General features: G+C 43.8%; 1 protein-coding gene and 1 long non-coding RNA gene across 4 annotated transcripts in view; one reads left to right on the top strand and one right to left on the bottom strand.

Moving 5' to 3' along the window:
• LOC141097081 (uncharacterized) overlaps positions 1-25,307 on the top strand; it is a 72,215-nt gene that overhangs the window by 33,999 nt on the left and 12,909 nt on the right. The gene's annotated exons all lie outside the window — the stretch shown is intronic.
• Positions 287-25,307, bottom strand: part of LOC141097078 (uncharacterized) — a 72,528-nt gene continuing 47,507 nt past the window's right edge. Inside the window, exons 5-8 of one of the 3 annotated variants that reach the window (XR_012233844.1) lie at positions 11,324-11,366; positions 11,082-11,190; positions 10,864-10,954; positions 287-10,439 (exon numbers count right to left, since the gene is read on the bottom strand). Coding sequence is in view for 1 of the 3 variants with exons in the window: in XM_073584049.1 (XP_073440150.1) it covers positions 942-1,037 (96 nt within the window). In the remaining 2 variants the exon portion in view is untranslated. The remainder of the gene's footprint in view (positions 10,440-10,863; positions 10,955-11,081; positions 11,191-11,323; positions 11,367-25,307) is intronic. The other 2 variants (XR_012233845.1, XM_073584049.1) reach the window with 2 other exon arrangements.

The following is a 25,307-nucleotide window of genomic DNA, read 5'->3' as shown; positions in this document are numbered from 1 at the left end:
TCCTGTGGACAGGTGATAAACGCCATTCTTTCGAAACCAATTTAAATAGGTATTTTCAAGCTTAGACATTATCCCCTATACACAGGATAATTTCAGGATTGTTGGGAGGAAGGGTGGTCCAACCGCTGGGACCTCCACCAATCCCATGTGAATGAAGCAGTGGTCGACCATGCACACTGCAGCGCCATTCATTCTTATGGGAGGGCTGAATATAAGTCAAGAGGAGCGCTCGGCTATCTCCAGTGGTCCCATTAAAGAGGACTGAAGCTGCAGTACACAAAGAGTATATGTTCCAAACTAGAGAATACCCCTTTATTTAAGTGAGATTTTTATATTTTATTAAAATAAAGACAACTTGATTTTTAATCTAATTGAATTCGATATTAACTTAGGCTGGTAAAAGAAGCTTAAACCTAAAAATGAAAGAGAAACAGAATATTTACAAGTCCAAGAAACTTGCCGCAGTTATCTGGCTCTTTCACAAGACAATATCTTCGGTCCGAGTAAAGAAAACAGCAGCAATTGAACCAATGTTATGGAATGGAGCAGTGCAGATGAGTGATTCTCCCCTACCGAATATGTATGAAATATATATAGTATACCTGTATATAAAGCAGTAAACGTGAATGATCAGTCATGTTGGTCCAGGTACCGGGACCCAAAATTAGCATCCTGTAATGCATTGCTCAGCAACATGTAGCGGCCTGCAGCCCAAAATGAGCCAATAAATTAACTTTAAATAAATAGAGGTATTTGATAAGGTGTAACTGTACACAACATTTATACATATATACAAACATAAAAAGGCAGTGTAGCATAAATAATACAACAGCTGTAATCCCAGTAACATACATAGGACATCCAGAACATACAGTATTACTGTACATGAGGAGGTATGAAGCCAATAGCTGTCAGATGGCACCAACCTCATTTAAATATCACTAAAAGAAATATTCAGACACCGGAGCGGCTTCCTCAGTACCCAAGTCATGAGATTTGGCCGGACTGTGTAGGTCTGTATCTTGATTGTCAGGAATCTGCAACATGAATGAAGACACAAGATTCAGTCTGGAGCCCAATGCAAAATCTTAGGGACAATATACTAAATCAGCAACAAATTCCTCCCCTGCAGCATTTATAATCTTCTCCTGTGGCTAAGGGCCGGATTTAGGCAAAATGGGGCCATAGGCAAAAGTTTAAAATGGGCCTGTGAGAATCATGTGTGAATAGTGGATGAGGGCAGGTATATCTCGCCCAGATACCTTTCCTATGTGGCCTAGTCTGGTCATTATATCACCTGGTGACTAATGAATAATGGGAGGCGGATACAAAAGGATGCCAGGTGGTTGTGTCTCAGCCTGGGAACACAGAGAGCCTGTCTGTGTGAGAGACACACGTGAGTGGAAACAGTGCCCACTGCAACTGTAGTTTGGCTGGACGGGAGAAGCCCGCCAGTTGGTAGTTAGGTTGGACTTTGTTTAGTTAGTGCCGGACAGGCAAGGATTTGTTTTATGTTTTTTTTCTTTATGCATTGCTTTCATCTTTAATATACCTGACCCAGTGTCAATTACACCCGGACCTCGGCTGTGCGCCTGAGTTTCATGCTGAACGCACATGACCTTTGACTCCAGCAAAGGCGATCCCGGAGTGTTTTATCACAGCCCCAAATGGTAACAAGTTGCTCAATCACACAAACATTTCGGTTGTATTTACATGCGCTGATTTCAGGCCACTAAACGAGTGTGATCAACAATATTGAAGTCATTCGCCGCTTGTTATCATCTTAGCAGCATATCTGCAGTTTTCACAGAGCGATGTGCTGCCGAGAAAAATTATTTTTGTTCCGGCATAACCAATCCAATCACTTGATGAATATCCTGCATTTTGCACTCCCCCTAGTCTTCCATATAGTATAATTCATGGAGGACTTTGGGGAGTGTAGTATAATAGACTCCCCATAGTCCTCCATATAGTATAAAAGACTCCCCATAGTCCTCCATATAGTATAATGTACTCCCCCAAGTTCTCCATATAGTATAATACACTCCCCATAGTCCTCTATATAGTATAATAGACTTCCCATAGTCCTCCATTTAGTATAATAGACTCCCCATAGTCCTCCATATAGTATAATAGACTCCCCATAGTCCTCCATATAGTATAACACACTCCCCATAGCTCTCTATATAGTATAATATACTCCCCACAGTTCTCATATAGCATGATAGACATCCCATAGTCCTGCATATAGTATAATACACTCCCCATAGTCCTCCATATAGTATAATAGACTCCCCATAGTCCTCCATAGAGTATAATACACTGCCCATAGTCCTCCATAAAAAATACACTCCCATAGTCCTCAATACAGTATAATGCAGTCCCTAGATAGAATATAATTCTGACCTCATATAATATAATGCAACCCCCACATAGAATATAATGCAGTCCCACAGTATTATGGCCACCACATACTCACTTGCTCACTGATATAAACCGTATTTATTGGCATGGAGAGCAGTGAATATTCATTCCCTTTAGTAGCGGGCACATGTGATCGCCTAGCAGCAGGAAGCCTGAAGCTGCAGCTACTGTGCCCGCTATTAAAGTGAAATTAATATTCACTGCTCTCCACTCCTATAGTCCCTCCCATCTCTAGGCACCAGCTTCAATACATAGTGGTGGGAGCGACTATGGGCATGTGGAGCAGTGAATAGGAATTTCTCTTTAGCAGCGGGCACAGGCTTTAGCCGCAGCTGCTGGCTCCTGCCTCCTGTCACCCGCTGCTCCTCTGACACTGGGCGGGTCTCCCTGACTCACGGGCAACATAGCAGCTGCATGGTGTGCTGCTATTAGCGACATGCCACTGGCTGAGGGCATGGGGCAGACACTAATGAGCTTGGAGCCCCTATTCAAGAAATGTGTCTGGGCCCCCCTCCCTGCTCGATATGCTGCTTATGATGATGGCAATCTGGCAAATGGACCCTGGAGCCCCGAGAAACAAGGCAGATTGCCCTCATTATTACTGCCCTGCAAGCAGGGGCGTACATAGCAATCACAGAGCCCCGTAGCAAAAGTTCTATTTGGACCCCCACACATCTAAAAATACATATATTATTTCACTGAGATGGATATATAATATATGTACTGTGTGTGTAATATATATCCGTTAGCATTCGGTTCTGCTGGCTCTGAACCTTGAGAAAGAGGGACGTTTCCCTCGAAACGCGTCGGGATTGGCCCTTGCACATGTCCATCATTCTTGGACAGGTGACGTCACCGCTCACCACGCTACCTCACAGCGGCGCCGTCGGCCGAGGCTACCTGCTGTGCCCTTCAGTGTCTCCACGGGGGTTTCTTTTCAACGGGAGGACACTCCCACAGACATTACTGACCATTGTGCAGAAAACTCCCCCGACGTCTGATCATCGCATGCAGGACCCTGTCACACTTCCCCCAGCTTGTGAATGACAATGACAGGTCAGGTTCCTTCCAGCAGCAACTTTGGAGCTTGCTACTGAGCGCGGCAATCTAATTTGCATTTGAACAGTCACTATTTTATAGGCAGATTAGCACACTATATCTGCCAGACTGCCAGCAGCTCCTCTTTTAAGGTACTGTCACACTTAGCGATGTACCAGCGATCCCGACCAGCGATATGACGCGGTCAGGATCGCTGGTACATCGCTAAGTGGTCGCTAGTGAGCTGCCACACAGGCAGATCTCACCAGCAACATCGCTGGGGACGGGGGTCGCTACTTACCTGTCACACCAGGCGATCCTGCGTCCTCCCGCCCGGCTCCACGCGTCGCTCGTCCTCACAGCAGGAAGCTGACGACGAGAAACGGTCCTGAACGTTCTCACGCGATCAGCGATAACCAGTGGGGGAGCGGGTTGTAGGTAAGTATCAGACACAGAGATATCGCTAGCAATATCGCTATAACGTCACTAGTTATAGCGATATTGCTAGCGATATCTCATAGTGTGACATGCCCTATAGTCACATTTTGATTAGCGCCAGTGTGATCCTTTGTTTTTTCACACCTTTTATTAAACTGTTTCCCTGTTGGACTGCAACTGTAACTGGAATTGCGTCTGTCCTGCCTATTTCTGTACAAGGTCCCGGGGTGTATACTGACTGTGGCTTAGTTGACTCGGCTGGTACTAAAACCCCGTGTCACCTTGTTACACATCCACCACCCATTGATTTGAATAGAGTGTGACTGTGCAGTATCCGGCCGCGGCCACTATTCCATCGACAGAGCTGTGCAGCTCTGTGGTCCAGCGCTGTCTTTTCCGCTAATCCTGGTCACCGTTAGTTGGCTGTAGCAGTGACATCACGTCAAAATCACTGCCACCAATCACTGAGCTCCGTCCAAGCAAATGCTATTTTCATTATTTTGATGTCATCGTTGAGGACTCTAGGATCCTTTTCAGCTCAGGGCAACGTAGCTTCTCACCAGGCATCAAGACAACGTCCTGTCAGCCTCAGACCCTTTGTAAAGTGAACCCAAGCTGAAGAGGAATCCAGGAATGAGGAAAGTGAAAAGGTCTGCTATGAGGACTGAATAGCAGGAGACCAGGAGCAGCTAATATTACTTTGTGCGTTATATGTTGGTACCAGCCTAATACAATACTTACCTGTACGTACTTATTTTCATGTGTTCCTGGTCTTTGAATACTGGATGTGGACATACTGACACTCTGCACTTTATTTTTCCACTATTATTTTGCCTTCTATATATTTGGATATCACTTTAGTGTAACGAGTCTCTTTGGATATACTGACACCTGGTGGTGATTTTGATATTTGCACGTCATCACTTTATGTATGTGGTATTTTCCACTTACTTAGTGATTTTTGCACACATTTACATTGCATGTTGCACTGTTTTGCACTATTTTTTCATTTTATATTTATCTTTTACGTTTGATAATAATAAAACATTTTTTGTCATAATCACATATATATCTTATATACATTTTTATATATATATTTTTATATCACTTTAAATATATTATATGGTTTTTGATAACTGCTCTATATCCTTGTACTATTAGAGAGATCCACATCAATTTTATACTACTGGATAGTTGCGCCCCATCTTTGTATACAGATTTATATTATTATTTAGGCAATGTTGATCTCATACCATTTTTTAATCCTGATATACTAATAAAATGTATATTTTATACTCGCAATATTTTGGACTTTTAGTCGGTTCTTTTGGTTCTTGGTTTTGTTGGTCTCTTTCCGATTGTCCAATTTTTACTATGGTCCATTTTTCACAGTAGTGCTCAATTAACGTGGTATTTTTTATTTACTTTGTTTATATAAATATATATTCAACTTTTTGGCACTCTGGGTTTGAGTCCCTTTCTTCTTTGGTTAATTATATTATGCCAAGTGAAGGAGTCACAAATGCCAAGAAAATTTAACATTAAATCTTAAAGTAACCTCATATCGTCTCTTCAGAGAGGAAGAGGACTAGAACTAGGAAGCAACAATCCTAAAAGTCAATATTTACCCTTTAACGACTGTTGTCACATGACTTTGGATAAAAGACAAAACCAAAATCTCAATTTGCAGACCATGTTTTGGGATATTGCCCCTCGTCTGTGCAAAGTGTGTGATCTGATTTGGCGGGGTGAGAAACATCTGACCAGGATCCAAGGGTAAACATTTCTCCTTGCGGAGAGTGACATGTCAAGCCTGACATGCTGAGGTGAGGAGACTTAAACCGCAGTGCTTCTCTGGGAAATATGCAAATTGTCTCTTCAGGGAGGAAGAGGACTAGAACTCTAGTGCCACCTATAGGGAGTAGCAATTCTAAGGCTATGTGCCCACGTTGCAGAAATGATACGGAAATATCCACAGCATTTCCACAACTCCTTCCCCGGGAAAACAAGCGTTTTTCATGCGATTTTCACATGCGGAATTCAAGCTTCAAATCGCTTGGAATGTGATTGACAGATTGGTCACACTCATCAAACATAGTGTTTGACAAGTGTGACCAACTTTTTACTATTGAAGCTGCCTATACAGCCTCAATAGTAAAAGACAGAATGTAAAAAATAATAAAAGAAATAAAAAGGTTATTCTCACCTTCCGACGGCCCCTGATCTCCTCAGCGGCGCTCCCGGCATTTTCCGGTCCCAGTAATACTTAGAGCGAAGGACCTGAGATGACGTCACGCTCGTGAGAGCGCAACGTCATCAACGGTATTTCGTGCAAAGCATTACTGGGACTGGAAGGTGCCGGGCGTGTGGTGAGAGGAGGGAAAGAGTCCTGGGGCCATCGGAAGGTGAGTATATCACTATTTTTTATTTTAATTGTTTTTTACAGGATTATGTTACCCCGGTCCTCCAAACCCTGGGTACCATGTGCACATTGAGCGCTCACTTTATGCATGGTGGGCATAGCCACATGCATAAAATGAGCGTTTCGATGCATTCCTATGGGTGCGGGATCACCGCGATTCTGCACACAGAATGAGCATGCTGCAGATTTTACCGCGATGGGATTCCACAGCGGTAAAATCCGCAGCATTAGCACAGCATTGCGGAATCCCATAGGATTGCATGGGATGCATTTATTTTTGCGTTTTCGTGGCGATTTTTTCCGCTGCGGAATTCCCACGAAAACGCAAAAAAACGCTACGTGTGAACGCAGCCTACAAGTCAATATCGACCCTTTAATAAGCCTGGTCACATGACTTCTGAAGTAATTTCACTTGATAAAGTAACCTCAAAAATATGGCAAAACTGACAATTTGTTAACAAAGTAAATAAAAATACTAATTCAAGTCATCTGTACAACTAAAACCAAAGAAATAATCAGGAGCATAAATTGGTATAAGTGCAACGTGTAGGAGCATCTTCACACTGTGGCCATGTAAAAATAACCAAACCCAAGATAAAAACAAGATAAGCAAATATCCTGCAGTTAGAAAATAGTAATTTTGCATGCATACAGTAAAAGCCATTGCACCACAACAAGATGTACCCATTGGGACGGTCCTATCCTCCAATATTAAAACCTCACCTAGTGTCAGATGACCTCAGTGTAGATGGTGGCAGATCAGGACCAGAACCTGTTTGCCAAGTGCCATGTGTTATTCATATGTACTATTACTATTTACTTAACGCAGGGTATTTGCTCATCTTGTTCCATCAGTATAACCAATTACACAGCAAAATATCAATCAGAAGCAAATGTCTAAGAGTAAAATTACTTTGTCAGCAGCTGCTGTGTTTAAGTCTTCATTTTTCTTGATATTTAACCCCTTAATGACAGCCAATACGTCTTTTTACTGACCTGAGATATAAGAGAATATCATCCCCATACAGGTGACAGTCCAGCAGCTGTCGGCTGTCCACTATAGCTGACAACTTGCTGTATCACAAATGATCGGTGTTGGCACCATCCATATCTGTTTAACCCCTTAGCTGCTGCTGTCAAAAGTGACTATGTCTAAAAAATGGTTAATAGATTGTGGGGGCTTCTGCTTTAATTTAATTGACACACTGAGATCATGATTGTGTGGTCCTGATGTCTGCCATAGCATTTCATGCCAAATAGCGGCCTTAGAGTCTCACGGCTCTAGTGGTCAGTTCAGAAGTTAGTGACATTTAGGTGGTAAACAAACACTTTTTCATTCCGGCTATACCACTTTGCATTAATTCCTGGAAATCACCTGAAGGGTTAATAAACTACCTGACAGAAGTTTTCAATATGTCAGGGGGTGCTGTTTTTAAAATGGTATCACATTTGGGGTCTTCCAATACATAGGACCCCAAAACTCACTTCAAACCTGGATAGGTCCCCCCAAAAAATAAATTTTGTAAATTTCCTTGAAAAAATGAAAAATTGCTTCTACATTATTAAACCTCCTAAAAGGCTAATAAAATAAATTAGCGTTTTAAAAATGGTGCTGATGTAAAGCAGGAATGAGGGAAATGTTATTTATTAATGTTTTTCTGTGATATGACTATCTGGATTAAAGGGATAATCATTCAACTTTTGAAAATTGCAATTTTTATACATTTTTGTCAAATTTCTGAAACTTTATATAAATAAACACAAAACTTATCAACCTAAATTTACCATTATCATAAATTATAATGTACCACGAAAAAACAAACTCAAAATCAATGGGATTTGTTGAAGCGTTCCAGAGTTATGACCACATAAAGTGACATTGGTCAGAATTTAAAAAATTGGCTCCGTCACTAAGGGGTAATTGGACTCAAGGTCTTGGTAGACCGCTTTACCAGATTTGGCACAGGCCTAAGTATGCGATGTCGTAGCTGCGCTGGCTTGATGTAAGCATTCTGCTTAACTGAGCACCACAGGACTCACAGGTGCTAGTGCTGCTGTCTCCTCTGAAATCGCGAGCATGCGCCGTTAATAAGAGAACCAGCGCATGCGTAGAACAGCCATTGTCCTGTGCCGGTACCCTTACAAATGACGCCTGTGTGACATGTCAGTGGAGACAGTGCTGGCCACTGTGAAGCCAGTGTTGTCAATCAAGCAAGACATTTGAATGGGATGTTAAACCGAACGGCTCATCCACTGGCAAGGTGCACCATGCATCTAATTAACATATAGGAGTAAAAGAGGATTTATTAAAAATGAGCCAATACAGTTTAAGATGAAAGCTATGATTTTTCACAGGGGCGGTCTCATACAATGGTCTGTATTTGGTTTAAACACAGCTTATCTCATGTCTCAGATCACATTTAGGCTGGGTTCACAGAGGTTTTTATCCGACTTTCAGTAACTCCGCTGGGGCCTACATCTGAAGCCCCACAATATAGGATTCGGGCGCATGTGCTGACGGGGTCATTTACTAAAATGATGCATAGGGAGTCAGTGTGCCCTGTCGGACATAATTTTCAGCAATATACACCTTTTGGAGGTGAACACGGAGACATAGTCTACCATGTCTTGCTGACCGCATCAACTAGGTAAGTAAAACACAATGTGAACATAGCCCTACCAGGAGCTTTGCTTTTGAAAGAAGTTAAAGTGCTCATACACGAGATTGCTGTTAGCAGAACGTCTTTGAGACATCTATCACATCAGTACACATGATTTTTGCAGCTCAACTGAACATTTGTGTGTTTTGAAAGAGAAGAGGGGAGAAAGTCGCTGTCAGCCACCTCTGGCAGAGGCTCATCTGCGATGTGAACAACGAATCTAGCATTTGAGTTTCAGGAGTGTGGACTTTAAGTCCTTTTATCCTCAAAATCTGGGATTAGTCTGAGATCACACATTTCCCCATGTGATCTCTGACATATTAGAAGCGCATTCAATGCCCAAGTGAAAACAAATGAAACATAATAATGATAAAACATTATTTAAAGTGAACCGGTCATCAAAAATTTTAATAAATCACCTGTAGCATGTTTTAGGCACATAGAAAAATCTGTAGATTACTCCATGTTCAAACTGATGACTTTATAAGGAAGGAGAAATTGGACTTGAACACAGTCATGAGTAACTCTCAAAAGTTATCTTGGCACTGCTGCCGATGGGAGTAAAACAAAATCTGTGAACTCGCCCTGACTGATGTCCGACCCAGTGTGTGAAATCAGAGCTAACTGTGTCGGGAAGTACATCAATAAAGGCACAGTAGCTATCTTAAAGATGTTGTCCGACCTAAAATGGAAAGTCTGCAGTCACACTCTGACTGCAGACTTATGAATCCCCCCAGCGCAAACACAGTGTGCGCTCAGACAAGAGCAGTGTGCGCTCAGACAGGAGCAGTGTGCGCTCAGACAGGAGCAGTGTGCGCTCAGGCAGGAGCAGTGTGCGCTCAGGCAGGAGCAGTGTGCGCTCAGACAGGAGCAGTGTGCGCTCAGACAGGAGCAGTGTGCGCTCAGACAGGAGCAGTGTGCGCTCAGACAGGAGCAGTGTGCTCTCAGACAGGAGCAGTGTGGGGTTATGCTCTCCTGTCTACTGAGCTGCACATTTCTCCATAGGTGGAGGGGAAGAGGGATGAGATATTGATGAGAAGGGGAGGGGGGGATGAGAATGAGGGGTAGTCTCAGGAACCAGACATCCAGGGATCATAGCCAATTCAAGTGCCATGATAAGTAAGAAAAATCAAGACAAAAGTTACTCTTCAAGTTCAATGTCTCCTTCCTAATAAGTGCAGCATTTTAAACATAAGGAAATCTGGGAAGGTATTTTTGTGCATCATGTTGATGATACAAATGTTTCTAACATGATGGGGTAATTAAATGGCTATCATAAAACAGAATCCAACAGACGATTGGTCACAAATTCTATTGCATTATGGACCAAAAATCTAGGTCTATTTTCAGAATTGATCTTCAGATTTTTTCAAGGTAAGTGAATCCTCTCCAGTAACAGAACTTTTTTCATTATTTTTTGCCAGCAATGAGGCTGCTCCTACTTCATTCCCATGAACCTGCCAACACATAAAGGGAGAAAAAGCAGGCAAAATGTCAAATTTATTTTTCCCATAATGCTTGATCCCTGGCAGAATTTCACCACCAAGAATTAATTACCACAGAGCTGGGACTAAATTAGAACCGTAACCAAAGTGCTTCTTCAGGGGCGTAACTAGAACTGATTGGGCCCCATAGCAAACTTTTAAACGGGGCCCCCTCAAAGACACACCCCTTCAAGACACACCCCCTTCAAGACACACCCATTAACGATAATGCATACTAGAGTCACATTAAGTAACAGAATTAGAAATAATGTAACACAATTATTCCTAATCCTGTAACTCAGTCAATACAATCAAATTAGTTAAGCATTGATCATTTTATATTTTAAGTTGCTCACTTATGTAAATACAAATACACAATAGTTCATTAAACACTTACCTGAAATTTGAAGTACTACCGTGGACATGACAAGTTTCTATCTCTTCTTGCTTAATAACCCGTTCTAACTTCTAAAATGTATAAGTACAACCTAAAACCAAAAGAAGACAATTATTAAATCGTCATAAAATGTCTCATAAAGTAAACTAAAATAACAGTATAACATTCAGTTAAAATGTACTTATTTTTAAACCTAAACGTAAGTCAACAAAACTCACTTGAAACTGTAGCAGAAATAACTTGTTTTCATCTCTTGAAAAGATATGCAATTGCAATTTGAAAACTTATTCCAACTTCTAAAATGTCTAAGTTTCGAAATGAGGGAACCTAAAGGCCAAAGAACGAAATGTAAGCAATCTATATGTACAATTCTGTTTTTTACATTTATAGTTCTATAAATTAATAAGTTCTATATATTTTAGTTACAATACTACTGTTAAAACTTAAATTCCATACTTACATTAACAAAACTTGAACTCCAATAGAACTATAAAAAGATCAACCTAAAAGAAAAGTAACAATAACACAATTAATATTATGTTTTTAGACACTGTAAAGACCAGTAAATGGTCAATTAGTCCCTTCTGGGGTGTAACTTAAAACCAAACATGCAATAGAACTTTAACTTGAAACTTTGTTAGCAAAACTGTGTTAGTTCAACAAAAACCTGCATCGGTTCAACGATTAGTAGTCAAAACCTTCTCAACTCCCAAAGAACTTTACACTTACGCAGAAGACCATCGTTTCTTACAACACACGCGTGCGTGCCTTCACATCAGCAAAGGTGTCCACAATGCTGTCTATGTCTAGTTTCCTAGCCCTCTCATCTTCAATGCTCAGAATCGCAAGGCCGGAAAGTCTTTGCTCCGACATGGTACTCCGCATGTAGTTTTTTATTAATTTTAGTTTAGAAAACGATCTTTCAGCACTGGCTACTGTAACAGGTAGTGTTAAAAATAGCAGAAAGGCTACACACACATCTGGCAATGTGGATGAAAGGGCATTGTTGTCTATCAAAAGGAGATGGGCAAGGTCACTGACAGAAGAGGACTTTTGGATCTCTTCCCTTAATGCAGAGCGAAAACTGAGTAGTTGACCAGGAAAATCAAGCGCTAAATTTTGTTTGTAGATTTCCTGCAGATTTACTGCGGCTTTGAATAGAACATCATCAGATGCAGACGAAAGCATTTCAGGCTGAATTATACCAAATCGACTTAGAATCTGATAAGTCCCCTAAACCTGTTTTGAAGCTGAGATGTTATAATGTCTAAACATGGAAAAAAAACTGTAACTTTAAAATGTTTTTCGGCATCACTTAACCTCTCATCAACTGCCAACTCATCAAAATGACGTTTGACTTTTGGGATCCGTTTCTTTCCAAATTGTGATGATATTTCCCACTGTTGTGCAAGTGTTCCTGCAGTCTGTTTTGCTTCCTCAAACTGATTTCTGTAGTCACTTAAATTGTCTAGCACATTTTTTATTAGTTTGGATGCATTTGACAAATCAATGTTTTTTGTTTGCAAACCTTTCAAAACTGCATGTATATTTTCCAAAATCTTTGTTTGAACAACAACTAAAAATATAAACTCAAATGATTCAATTTTTTTTTTTAGCGACGCTGCAACTTCTCTTTCTTTTGTTTTGGTTGAGGTGAGCATGATCTTTGATAGTGCTTGCAATACATCCATAAATCGAAAACGTAAGGCTAACAGGGAGTCATGGCGTGACGACCAACGAGTGGGGCATAACTTTTTTAAAGTCAAGCTCGATTAAGTTGCAAAAGTGGAAAGAATTTCCCACCGTCTTATACTGTCACCAAAAAATGAGTACAAATTCTGCACAATGTCAAAAAAAATTGCAATTTCTCTCATATTTGCCATTGAGTCTTGCAGTACCAGATTAAGATTATGTGCTGCACAGTGCACATAAAGAGCATTTTGTTCTTTTTCAGAAATTCTGGCCTGAACTCCTGAGTATATGCCACTCATTGTGGCAGCTCCATCATATCCCTGGCCACAACACTTTTTTAACCATAGGCCTTTACTCTCTATACAGCCAATGATGTCATTTTCTATGCCTGCGGCACTCTGATCTTTCACAGTATGAAAACCCAGAAATACTTCATTAATTTTCACACCGGTTGCTCTTCTGTTTGCATCTCTGGCTATAGAAATATAGCGGAAAACCTGGCTTAGCTGATCGACTTTTGAAATGTCCTGTGTAGTATCCATGATAACAGAGCAAAATTGTGCCTGTTTAATATCTGTGACTATTTCCTTCTGTACTTGTTGTGAAAGAATTTGAATGATCTCATTTTGGATTTTTGGGCTCAGATATTTTATTGATCTCTGGGGCTTTTGAACAAGTTCTTTTGGAACCGGATCATACTCTGCAAGAAGCTGAACTATGGAGAGAAATTTCCCATTATTCATTTCACCTAAATGCTATCGATGACCGCGAAATGGTAAATTTGCCATTGCCATAGTTAATGTCACATTTATAATTCTTTGGAGAACTTGCCTCCAATAGCTCTTTTCCCGCCTGATTAGCTTCTCATTTTCCTCATCTATAGTTCCCTGTTTCCTCCACTGGTCATACACCTTACATGCTTCAATGTGAGCATTTGAGCTCTCATGGGTCTGAATTTTTGATGTTAAATTCTTCCATTTATTAATACCTTTTGCCCAGGCTGGTTCAAAACCTTGCTTTTTACGATCCCCAAATAACCAGCATGGTTCACAATAAGCAGCATTGAGTTTAGGAGAATAACACAGCCACATGACAGGAATTTTAAGTCCTGTTTGTGTGATTCTTTCATAATATTTTTCAGAAAAACATCTTTTATCTGAATCATGATCTCTGGGAAAAGGACCAGAAGGCCTACAGGGACCCTGGGAAATAATGAATCTTTTTACAGTGGGGTCAAAAATTGTTACAGGATAATGAGCCCTATCAGTTGCATACTTCTCAGAAACAGCAGCATCTTAAATGTTACAGGTAGATGTGCTTGCAGTTTCACTGGTGGCACTGGTATGCATTGGCTCATCTGAGGTGGGGATGATGGCTTGTAATAGGCTCATATCACTATCACATACACTTTCACTATCTTCATCTACTAAGTGAGGATCATCCACAGCAGACTGCCTAGTACTGGCAAACTCCGCCACCTGGGTTTCCACATTAACAATAGGATCGCAACTTTCTGAACTTGTCTCTTCTGCAACAGATACCACTGTGGTCGGGGTATTAGAGCTTTCACCCACAACTTTAGGGGTCGAAAAAAAACTACTAATTTTAGTCATTTTTTGACTCTTCAAACCCTCTTCCGTTTTCTTTTTACGTTTTTGAGCACCACTCAGATGGTGATACGTTGACATAGTAAGTGATCTTGTGTCACTTGTGCACTTTGTCTGCAAGTACCACATATAAACAGATCCATAATATCACTAGGTGCCAACAGTTTAACACCACCCAGTTTATATTAAACCACTAGAAGCCGAGATATTTCTGTAAAATCCCAGCAACACAAGCCCCTTCGGTAAAATCACCTGTGTGAAACAGCCCAAAGAAAGGACATGGCATGTCCTTTCTATTACATTCACCCACCTCTAGAACTCAATAGATTTGTTAACATACCAAACACCACTGCAGAAAGATTATTAGGATTAAGATTATTATGATTAAGATTATTATGGGCACCTCATAGTCCAGAACACAGTATTATGGGCACCTCATAGTCCGCCATACAGTATTATGGGCACCTCATAGTCCGCCATACAGTATTATGTGCCCCATATAATGCTCCTCCATACAGTATTATGGGGCACCTGCTCCTCCATACAGTATTATGGGGCACCTGCTCCTTCATACAGTATTATGGGCCCCCTGCTCCTCCATGTAGCACATTATGGCCCCCCCTGCTCCTCCATGCAGCACATTATGGCCCCCGTGCTCCTCCATGCAGCATACTATGGCCTCCTCTGCTCCGGAACAGCTTCCAGCGAGCATGGTGACGAGAATGATATACTATTAAACTGCGTAGGCGACAACCATGGGCCCCCAGAAAGCTATTTTTCCTCTCAGTGGGACCCCATCAGGTAGCCGGCACTTCCAGGGAGAATGGTGACGTACTATTAACACAGCATAGGGGCGACCACCGTTGCGTGGGGCCCCAGAAACCTATTTTTCCTCTCATTAGGGCCCCATCACCAGGGAGGGTGCAGAGACAGCAGAGCAGCTCACCACACCAGGCTAGCCAGCTCTACACAGGGCAGGAGACAGAGGAAGCCCGGCGGAGAGCACACAATCACACACCACCACACAGCCAGGCCGGCACGGTCCGGCACTGCAAGACAGCGGTAGTCGGGAGCCGGCAGAGCTGCATGACCGAGGAGGATGACACTGGACGCACTGAGCAGGCCGCAGGGTTGCAGGAGTCAGACAGGCAGGCCAGCAGAGAGCACACAACACCACCACCACCACACAGCCGGGCCGGCACTGTCCGGCACTGCAGGACAGCGGTAGTCGGGAGCCGGCAGAGCTGCATGACCGAGGAGGACACTGGACACACTGAGCAGGCCGCAGGGTTGCAGGAGTCACACAGGGAGGCCGGCAGAGAGCACACACTACCACCACACAGCCCGGCCGGCACTGTCCGGCACTGCAGGACAGCGGTAGTCGGGAGCCGGCAGAGCTGCATGACCGAGGAGGACACTGGACACACTGAGCAGGTCGCAGGGTTGCAGGAGTCACACAGGGAGGCCGGCAGAGAGCACACACTACCACCACACAGCCGGGACGGCACTGTCCGCCACTGCAGGACAGCGGTAGTCGGGAGCCGGCAGAGCTGCATGACCGAGGAGGAGGACACTGGACGCACTGAGCAGGCCGCAGGGCTGCAGGAGTCAGACAGGGAGGCCGGTAGAGAGCACACAACACCACCACACAGCCGGGCCAGCACTGTCCGGCACTGCAGGACAGCGGTAGTCGGGAGCCGGCAGAGCTGCATGACCGAGGAGGAGGACACTGGACACACTGAGCAGGCCGCAGGGTTGCAGGAGTCACACAGGGAGGCTGGCAGAGAGCACACACCACCAACACACAGCCGGGCCGGCACTGCAGGACAGCAGTAGTCGGGAGCACGCAGAGCTGCATGACCGAGGAGGAGGACACTGGACGTACTGAGCAGGCCGCAGGGCTGCAGGAGTCAGACAGGGAGCCCGGCAGAGAGTCCACCACCACCGTCCACCACCACCACACATCCGGCAGAACAGAGAGAGTCCCCCACCCACCACGACACAGCCATCAGCCAAGGACATTGTACTAGTCTGTGTCACTGTGTGACTGTCTCCCGGCCCTAGTGTCCCCTGCTGGAGCTGGACCCTTTCCCCTGCCCTGCTATTTTAGACATTGATGGACTGACACTGACTAGTCACTAGTGTCAGAGAAATAATCCACAGAGATATAATCTATAGAGAAATAATATACAGAGATATAATCCACAGAGATATACAGCACAGACAGAGATATAATCTACAGAGATATAATCTAGAGATATAATCCGCGCAGTCCGCAGAGATATAATCCGCAGGCCGCTGCACTGTTATTAATAGCGCTGAGCTGATATTACAGGTGACTGCCAGTGCCCGTTATAAGCTGATAATAAATACTCTCCGGCTCCGCAGCTCCTACTGCTCCATTAGGCTGTGTGCACACGCTGCGGATTCTGCTGCGTTTCCGCAGTGGATTTGGCCGCTGCGGACCCGCAGCAGTTTTAGCAGCGTTGTACAGTACCATTCAAATAAATGGAAAAAAAAACCCGCTGTGTAGACGGTGCGGATATTTCCGCGCGGATTTCCTGCAGTTTTGAAACCGCAAAGAATTGACATGTCAATTCTTTCTGCGGAATCCGCAGCGGTTTCCTATCTCCACCATTGTGGAGATGGTGAAACCGCAGGCTAATCCGCAGATAAACCACAGGTCTTTTGACCTGCGGATTTATCTGCGGTTTTTGCAAAATGCGCAAGGATGAATCCGCAGCGGATTCCGCAGCGTCTGCACACAGCCTTGTATCCGTTTATGTTTATGATTATCTGCGGTGCAGCGGTTTTATAACGCTGCCCCATCGCAGCCAGAGCAGTGTGTACTGTGTGTATTATGCTAGCTAGACGGACGCACTGTGAGTATGTGACTCACTCACGGTACTCACCGGACCCCACAGGAGTGCTCAGTCACGGCTCAGGGATGCGGCAGCGGCACGCACGGTAACACGTCACTCAAAGTCACAGAGTCACAGGAGAGGAGAGCAAGGAAAGAAACGCAGGAGTCGGGACTCGGGAGGACCCTGACGCCGGTGACTCACCGCCCGCGCGAACCACTGACTGCACTGTGCTGTGCAGACAGCAGAGAAGATTCGGACCAGGTCACGCAGCGGTCAGGCCCGGGCCCAGAGTGACTCACCGGCGTCAGTGCGTCACCACGTCGTGAGACCAGACACAAACAGGAGCCGCCGCTGCCGCTGGAGACAGCCAACCAGGGAGCCGTCAGTGCCGCTCATTACATATGTACATAGGTAATGAGCCGCTCATTACTTATGCGCATAGGTAATTAGCGGACGCTGGAAACAGGAAGGAGCTGCGCTGACGCCGCTGAGAACTGAAGATGTAATCGTGTCACATGCTATGATGCTAGGAGGAGGTCAGGAGGAGTTCAAGTTGTGTAATACTGCACTACCCGGGTAGCGCCGATTGGAGCCGGAGCCCGGCCGGGCAGGCCCCTGTATGGGCCGGGCCCCATAGCAACCGCTTCAGCTGCTACCCCGGTAGTTACACCCCTGTGCTTCTTACAACCACTTAGTTTGCAAATTGGTCTCCAGACAGACCTGTCCTTTAGACCCTTTCTTTGGCTCATCTCTGTGGTTTTGGTCACGTGCCATACGCTGCTGGCCCCAACGCTCAGCGGGGAGCTGGAATAGCAGTAGTATGGTACGTGAATGCCACAGATTGGCTGCAGTGGTCACGTGCTTGCATTTTGAAAACAAAGACCACTGGAGCTTACAGAGTGCTGAATGGGTAAGGGCTAAAAAAGGAGAAATAGGGAACTTTTCCTTTTTGTTTTTTAACCTCTTCACCCCCAAGGGTGGTTTGCACGTTCATGACCGGGCCAATTTTTACAATTCTGACCACTGTACCTTTATGAGGTCATAACTCTGGAACGCTTCCATGGATCCCGGTGATTCTGACATTGTTTTCTCGTGACATATTGTACTTCATGTTAGTGGTAAAATTTCATTCAAATAACTTGCGTTTATTTGTGAGAAAAACGGAAATTTGGCGAAAATTTTGAAAATTTCGCAATTTTCCAACTTTGAATTTTTTTGCCCTTAAATCACAGAGATACGGCACACAAAAAACTTGATAACTAACATTTCCCACATGTTTACTTTACATCAGCACAATTTTGGAACCAAAATTTTTTTTGTTAGGAAGTTATAAGGGTTAAAAGTTGACCAGCGATTTCTCATTTTTACAACACCATTTTATTTTTAGGACCACATCACATTTGAAGCCACTTTGAGGGGTCTATATGATAGAAAATACCCAAAAGTGACACAATTCTAAAAACTGCACCCCTTAAGGTGCTCAAAACCACATTAAAGAAGTTTATTAACCCTTTAGGTGCGTCACAGGAATTTTTTTGAATATTTAAAAAAAAATGAACATCTAACTTTTTTTCATAAAAAAAATACTTCAGGTTCAATTTTTTTTATTTTACCAAGGGTAACAGGAGAAATTGAACTGCCAAAGTTATTGTGCAATTTGTCCTGAGTACGCAGATACCTGATATGTGGGGGGGAACGACTGTTTTGGCGCATTGCAGAGCTCAGAATGGAAGGAGCGCCGTTTGACTTTTTCAATGCAAAATTGGCTGGAATTCAGATTGGACGCTATGTCACGTTTGGAGAGTCCCTGATGTACCTAAACAGTGGAAACCCCCTACAAGTGACCCCATTTTGGAAACTAGACCCCCCCAAGGAACTTATCTAGATATGTGGTGAGAACTTTGAACACACAAGGGCTTTACAGAAGTTTATAACGTACAGCGGTACAATTAAAAAATCATATTTTTTCCACAAAAATGATCTTTTCACCCCAATTTTTATTTTCCCAAGGGTAACAGGACCCTAAAAGTTATTGTGCAATTTGTCCTGAGTACGCTGATACCCCACATGTGGGGGTAAACCACTATTTGGGCGCATGGCAGAGCTCGGAAGGGAAGCAGCACCATTTGACGTTTTTGGCTGGAATTGAGATCGGACACCATGTCGCGTTTGGAAAACCCCTGATGTACCAAAACAGTGGAAACCCCCCACAAATGACACCATTTTGGAAACTAGACCCCCTAAGGAACTTATCTAGATGTGTGGTGAGAACTTTGAACCCCCATGGGCTTCACAGAAGTTTCTAACATAAAGCCATACAATTAAAAAATCATATTTTTTCCACAAAAATCTTTTCACCCTCAATTCTTATTTTTCCAAGGGTAACAGGACCCTAAAAGTTATTGTGCAATTTGTCCTGAGTATGCTGATACTCCACATGTGGGGGTAAACCACTATTTGGGCACATGGCAGAGCTCGGAAGGGAAGCAGCGCCATTTGACGTTTTTGGCTGGAATTGAGATCGGACACCATGTCGCGTTTGGAAAACTCCTGATGTACCAAAACAGTGGAACCCCCACACAAATGACACCATTTTGGAAACTAGACCCCCTAAGGAACTTATCTAGATGTGTGGTGAGCACTTTGACCCCCCCAGTGCTTCACAGAAGTTTATAATGCCAGGGCATGAAAATAAAAAAAAAAAATCACATTTTTTCCAGAAACATGATCAATTAGTCCCCAATTTTTTCATTTTCCCAAGGGTAACAGGAGAAATTGAACCCCAAAAGTTGTTGTCCAATTTGTCCTGAGTACGCTGACACCCCATATGTGGGAGAAAACTACTGTATGGACACACGTCAGGGCTCGGAAGGGAAGTAGTGACGTTTTGGAATGCAGACTTTGATGGAATGGTCTGCGGGTGTCATGTTGCCTTTGGAGAGCCCCTAATGTACCTAAACAGTGGAAACCCCCACAAGTGACCCTATTTTGGAAACGAGACCCCCTAAGGAACTTATCTAGATGTGTGGTGAGCGCTTTGAACCCCCAAGGGCTTCACAGAAGTTTATAATGCCCGGGCATGAAAATAAAAAAATTGTATTTTTTCCAGAAACATGATCAATTAGTCCCCAATTTTTTCATTTTCCCAAGGGTAACAGGAGAAATTGGACCCCCAAAAGTTGTTGTCCAATTTGTCCTGAGTACGCTGACACCCCATATGTGGGAGAAAACTACTGTATGGACACACGTCGGGGCTCGGAAGGGAAGCAGTGACGTTTTGGAATGCAGACTTTGATGGAATGGTCTGCGGGTGTCATGTGCATTTGGAGAGCCCCTGATGTACCTAAACTATTGAAACTCCCCACAAGTGACCCCATTTTGGACACTAGACCCCCCACGGAACTTATCTAGATGTGTGGTGAGCACTTTGAACCCCCAAGTGCTTCACAGAAGTTTATAACACTCAGACGTGAAAATAAAAAAATCATTTTTTTCCACAAAAATGATATTTTTGCCCCCAATTTTTTATTTTCCTAAGGGTAACAGGAGAAATTGGACCCCAAAAATTGTTTTGCAATTTGTCCTGAGTAGGCTGATACCCTACATGTGGGGGTAAAACACTGTTTGGGCGCATAGCAGAGCTTGGAAGGGAAGGAGCACCATTTGACTTTTTCAACTCAGAATTGGCTGGAATTGAGATCAGACGCCATGTTGCATTTGGAGAGCCCCTGATGTGCCCAAACAGTGGAAACCCCCAATTCTAACTCCAACCCGAACCCCAACACGCCCCTAACCCTAGCCCTAACCCTAGCCCTAACCCTAGCCCTAACCCTAACCCTAGCCCTAGCCCTAACCCTACCCTAACCCTAACCCTAACCCTAATGGAAAAATGGAAATAAATACATTTTTTTTATTTTATTCTTTTTCCCTAACTAAGGGGGTGATAACGGGGGGTTTGATTTACTATTTATGGCGGTTTTTATGTTTGGCGGCTGTCGCACGCTAAAAGACGCTTTTTATTGTAAAAATAGTTTTTGCATCACCACATATTGAGAGCTATAATTTTTCCGTATTTTGACCCACAGAGTCATGTGAGGTCTTATTTTTTGCGGGACGAGTTGACGTTTTTATTGGTACCATTTTCGGGCACGTGAAATTTTTTGATCGCTTTTTATTCCGATTTTTGGGACGCAGAATGAACAAAAACCAGCGTTTCATGAATTTCTTTTGGGGGGTGCGTTTACACCGTTCCGCGTGCGGTAAAATTGATAAAGCGGTTTTATTCTTCGGGTCAGTACGGTTACAGCGATACCTCATTTAGGTCTTTTTTTATGTTTTTGTCGGTTTTATGCAATGAAAACTATTTTATATAAAAAATAATTTATTCAGCGAGCTATAACTTTTTTATTTTTTCGCTGATGATGCTGTGTGGCGGCTCGTTTTTTGCGAGACAAGATGACGTTTTCAGCGGTACTATGGATATTTATATGCGTCTTTTTGATCGCGCGTTATTACACTTTTTGTTTGGCGGTATGATAATAAATCATTATTTTTTGCTTCGTTTTTTATTTTTATTTTTTAAGGGGTTCGCTAAAGGGGTTAACTAATGGGACAGTTTTATAGGGCGGGTCGTTACGGACGCGGCGATACATAATATGTGTACTTTTATTGTTTTTTTTTTTATTATTTCCAAAAAATGGATTTATTGGGGGAATATTTTTTTTTTTCTAATATATTTGGCGATTTTTTTTTTATTATTTTTACACTTTTTTTTATTTTTTTTTTTACTTTATTACATAGTCCCAGGTGGGACATCACTGTCCTGTGACAGATCGCTGATCTGTCACATCACAGATCACTGTGACAGATCAGCGATCTGACACAGGCACTGCAGAAGGCATCCTCATGCCTGCGCTTTGCAGGCACTGAGGAAGCCAGCTTCCTGCAGGCCCCCGAAGGCCCCCGTCGCCATCTTGGATTCGGGGGCCTGGAGGAAAGGAGTCCACCGCAGCAGCGCTGCACATTGCGCTGCCGTGGGGGGCTCAGGGAAGCATGGAGGGAGCCCCCTCCCTGCCGATGCTTCCCTTTAACCCCCGGTACACCGCGATCGTGTTTGATCGCGGTGTGCAAGGGGTTAACGTGTCGGGGGCGGTCCGTGACCGCCCCTGACACATTGTGCCGGGTGTCAGCTGTGATAATCAGCTGACACCCTGCCGCGATCAGCGGCGCTCACCACGTGGGCGCCGCTGATCGCGCCGACGTACTATCCCGTCCATGGGCATAGGGGCCCGGGTCCCATGGACGGGATAGTACGTCGGATGGCAGAAAGGGGTTAAACTTGTCACTCTGTAAACACAATGTATAATCTACCTCACAAGCAGGAAAGTCACATCCTAAATATATCACGGAAGTACAATTGCTTTATAATAGTGTTCTAACACTTTAACCCCTTCATGCCGTGGCCATTTTCCGTTTTTTTTTTTACCTCCCATTCTCCCAAGAGGTAAAAATGTGCAATTTCACAATTGTTTTTTTTTTGTAGGGAAGGTGGAGGTTGAGGCTATTTACCATGTTTACGATATGTTAAAACTGACCTGGCAACATGATTACCCATGTCAGTACGAGTACAAAGATACCAAACATGATTTTTTTTTCTTTTTTCAATTTAAGTGGCGAAAGAGAGGGATTTTTGGTACTCACTGTAAAATCTCTTTCTTGGAGTCTTCATTGGGGGACACAGGTAACCATGGGTGTATAGTGCTGTCACTAGGAGGCTGATACTAGGTAAAAAAAGGATAATAGCTCCTCCTCAGCAATATACACCCACCGACAGGCACAAAGCACCTCAGTTAGTGTTAAAGCAGTAGGAGAAGCAAACAAAACATAACATATGTACCAATCAAACAACAAAGGCACGTAGGCCCAATAGAGGTACAAACCATCAGGGAGGGTGCTGTGTCCCCCAACGAAGGCTCCAAGAAAGAGATTTTACGGTGAGTACCAAAAATCCCTCTTTATCGCTTCATTGGGGGGACACAGGTAACCATGGAACCTCCCAAAGCTGTCCCGAAGGGTGGGAACGGAAAGAATGCAACAAAAAAAAAACAGACTTACGTTGGCCTGTGCGTAACCGCCGCCTGTAGCATCTTCCTTCCCAGACTTGCATCAGATGAGGCATGGGTATGAATCCTGTAAAACCTTGCGAAGGTGTGCAAAGATGACCAAGTCGCGGCCCTACAAACCTGGAAGGCTGAGGCCTGGTGACGTACCACCCAGGAGGCTCCCATCGCTTGAGTGAAGTGAGCTCTCACCCTCAGAGGTAGCTGTCTCTCCTGAACGTGGTATGTCTCCGATATTGCCGAACTAAACCAACTGACAATAGTGGATTCAGAATCTGGGAGCCCCTTACGACTACCTTCAGAGATGACCAACAGGGCATCAGGCTAGTTTCACACTTGCTTTTTTTTGCAGTGCGTTTTTCCCGCAAAAAAACGCATACAAAAGCATACAACTGCTGCGTTTTTTTCAAGCATTTTTATGAGCATGCATGAAAAAAACGCAGCGTTTTTATGCGTTTGTATGCGTTTTTAGTGCGTTTTTACCGCGTTTGCGTTTTTTTCCAACATTAGGTGGCCCCTCACACTAACCCAAACTATGACTTTACTAACCCTAACCCTGACCCTAACCCTAACCCTAACTAACCCTAACCCTGACCCTAACCCTTAACCAAACCATACTTAACCCTAACCCAAACCCTAAACCCTAACTAACCCTGACCCTGACCCTAACCCTAACTAACCCTAACCCTAACCCTGACCCTTAACCAAACCATACTTAACCCTAACCCAAACCCTAAACCCTAACTAACCCTAACCCTGACCCTAACCCTAACCCTAACCCTGACCCTTAACCAAACCATACTTAACCCTAACCCAAACCCTAAACCCTAACTAACCCTAACCCTAACCCTGACCCTAACTAACCCTAACCCTAACCCTGACCCTAACCCTTAACCAAACCATACTTAACCCTAACCCTAACCCTGACCCTTACCCTTAACCAAACCATACTTAACCCTGACCCTAACCCCAACCCTGACCCTAACCCTAACCCCCTTTAACTAACCCTAACTCTAACCCAAACCCCTAAATTCCATGGTTAACAAAAAAAAACGCATGTGCAAAAAAACGCATACATAAGCATGCCAATGCGCACATATGCGCACCCATAGGCTATAATGGCCATTTTTAGCGCAAAACGTGCGCATACGTGCGCATGCGCTTTTTTGCAGGGCCAAAAAATGCAACATGCTGCGTCTGGAAAATACAAACGCACACCCCAAAAAAACGCAGCGCATGAAAATCGCATACGTGCGCATGCCAGCGCGCAGGTATACGCACCCATGTTAAATATAGGGGAAAAAACGCATGCGCACGTATGCATTTTTTTCCAGCGCAAAAAAACGCAAATGTGAAACCAGCCTCAGAGTGGCAAAAGGAAGCGGAAAGTAGGTTCTGATAGCTCTGACCAGATCCATCTTGTAGAAGGACTTCTCCAGGGGATGAACCGGAGAGGGACATAAAAAGTGAAGGACAATTTCTTCATTAATGTGAAATGAAGAAACCACCTTAGTTAAGAAAGAAGGAACAGGTCTGAGAACCACCTTGTCTTGATGTAGAATTGGGGAAGTGAGGTGCTTTCTCCGCCGGTAGCACCTAAAATTATTTGACCCAGTTTGAATCCAAAATGTCTAGAGACTTGGAAAGCAAGGCCAGTGAGGGACTTTTTTGATGGCCGATCTGCATTCCAGGCTTTCAACCAGAGAATGCGGCATATAGCAACGATATTGCTTGTAGCCCTGGCGGAACAACCAGCTGCATCCAAGGAAGCGGTCAAAAGATATTTGCCGGCATAGGCAAACCGGTCGGCTTAAACTGCCATCTCATCCAGAGGAGCTGTCGCTAGGATACCCTGGCAAAGAATTCTTGCCCAGTCAGACATGGACTTTGCCACACAGGTGGAGGCAAAAAGGGGACAGAGGGAGGCGCCAGCTGCTCCAAAAGCTGACTTAGCCAAAGAGTCTGTCTATCCGCCGAATCCTTAAGGGATGCAACATCCTGTAGAGACAGGTCTGTTTTAGAAGACAGGCGAGAAACCCGCTGATCCACATTTACCAACAAGGTCTGGGCTAAAGGGATAGAGAATTTCAAGCTGCTTCCTTCCTGGGAAGCGCTTCTCATGGTGTTCCCAGTGTTTGAACATAATTGTTTCAAATTCCCTG

The sequence above is a fragment of the Dendrobates tinctorius genome, unplaced genomic scaffold (genome assembly GCF_039654945.1).
Source record: "Dendrobates tinctorius isolate UK_male_01 unplaced genomic scaffold, ASM3965494v1 ptg000083l, whole genome shotgun sequence".
NCBI classification, from domain to species: domain Eukaryota; kingdom Metazoa; phylum Chordata; class Amphibia; order Anura; family Dendrobatidae; genus Dendrobates; species Dendrobates tinctorius.
Note: the sequence above shows the minus strand (reverse complement) of the source record. Positions and strands in the feature narration are given on the sequence as shown.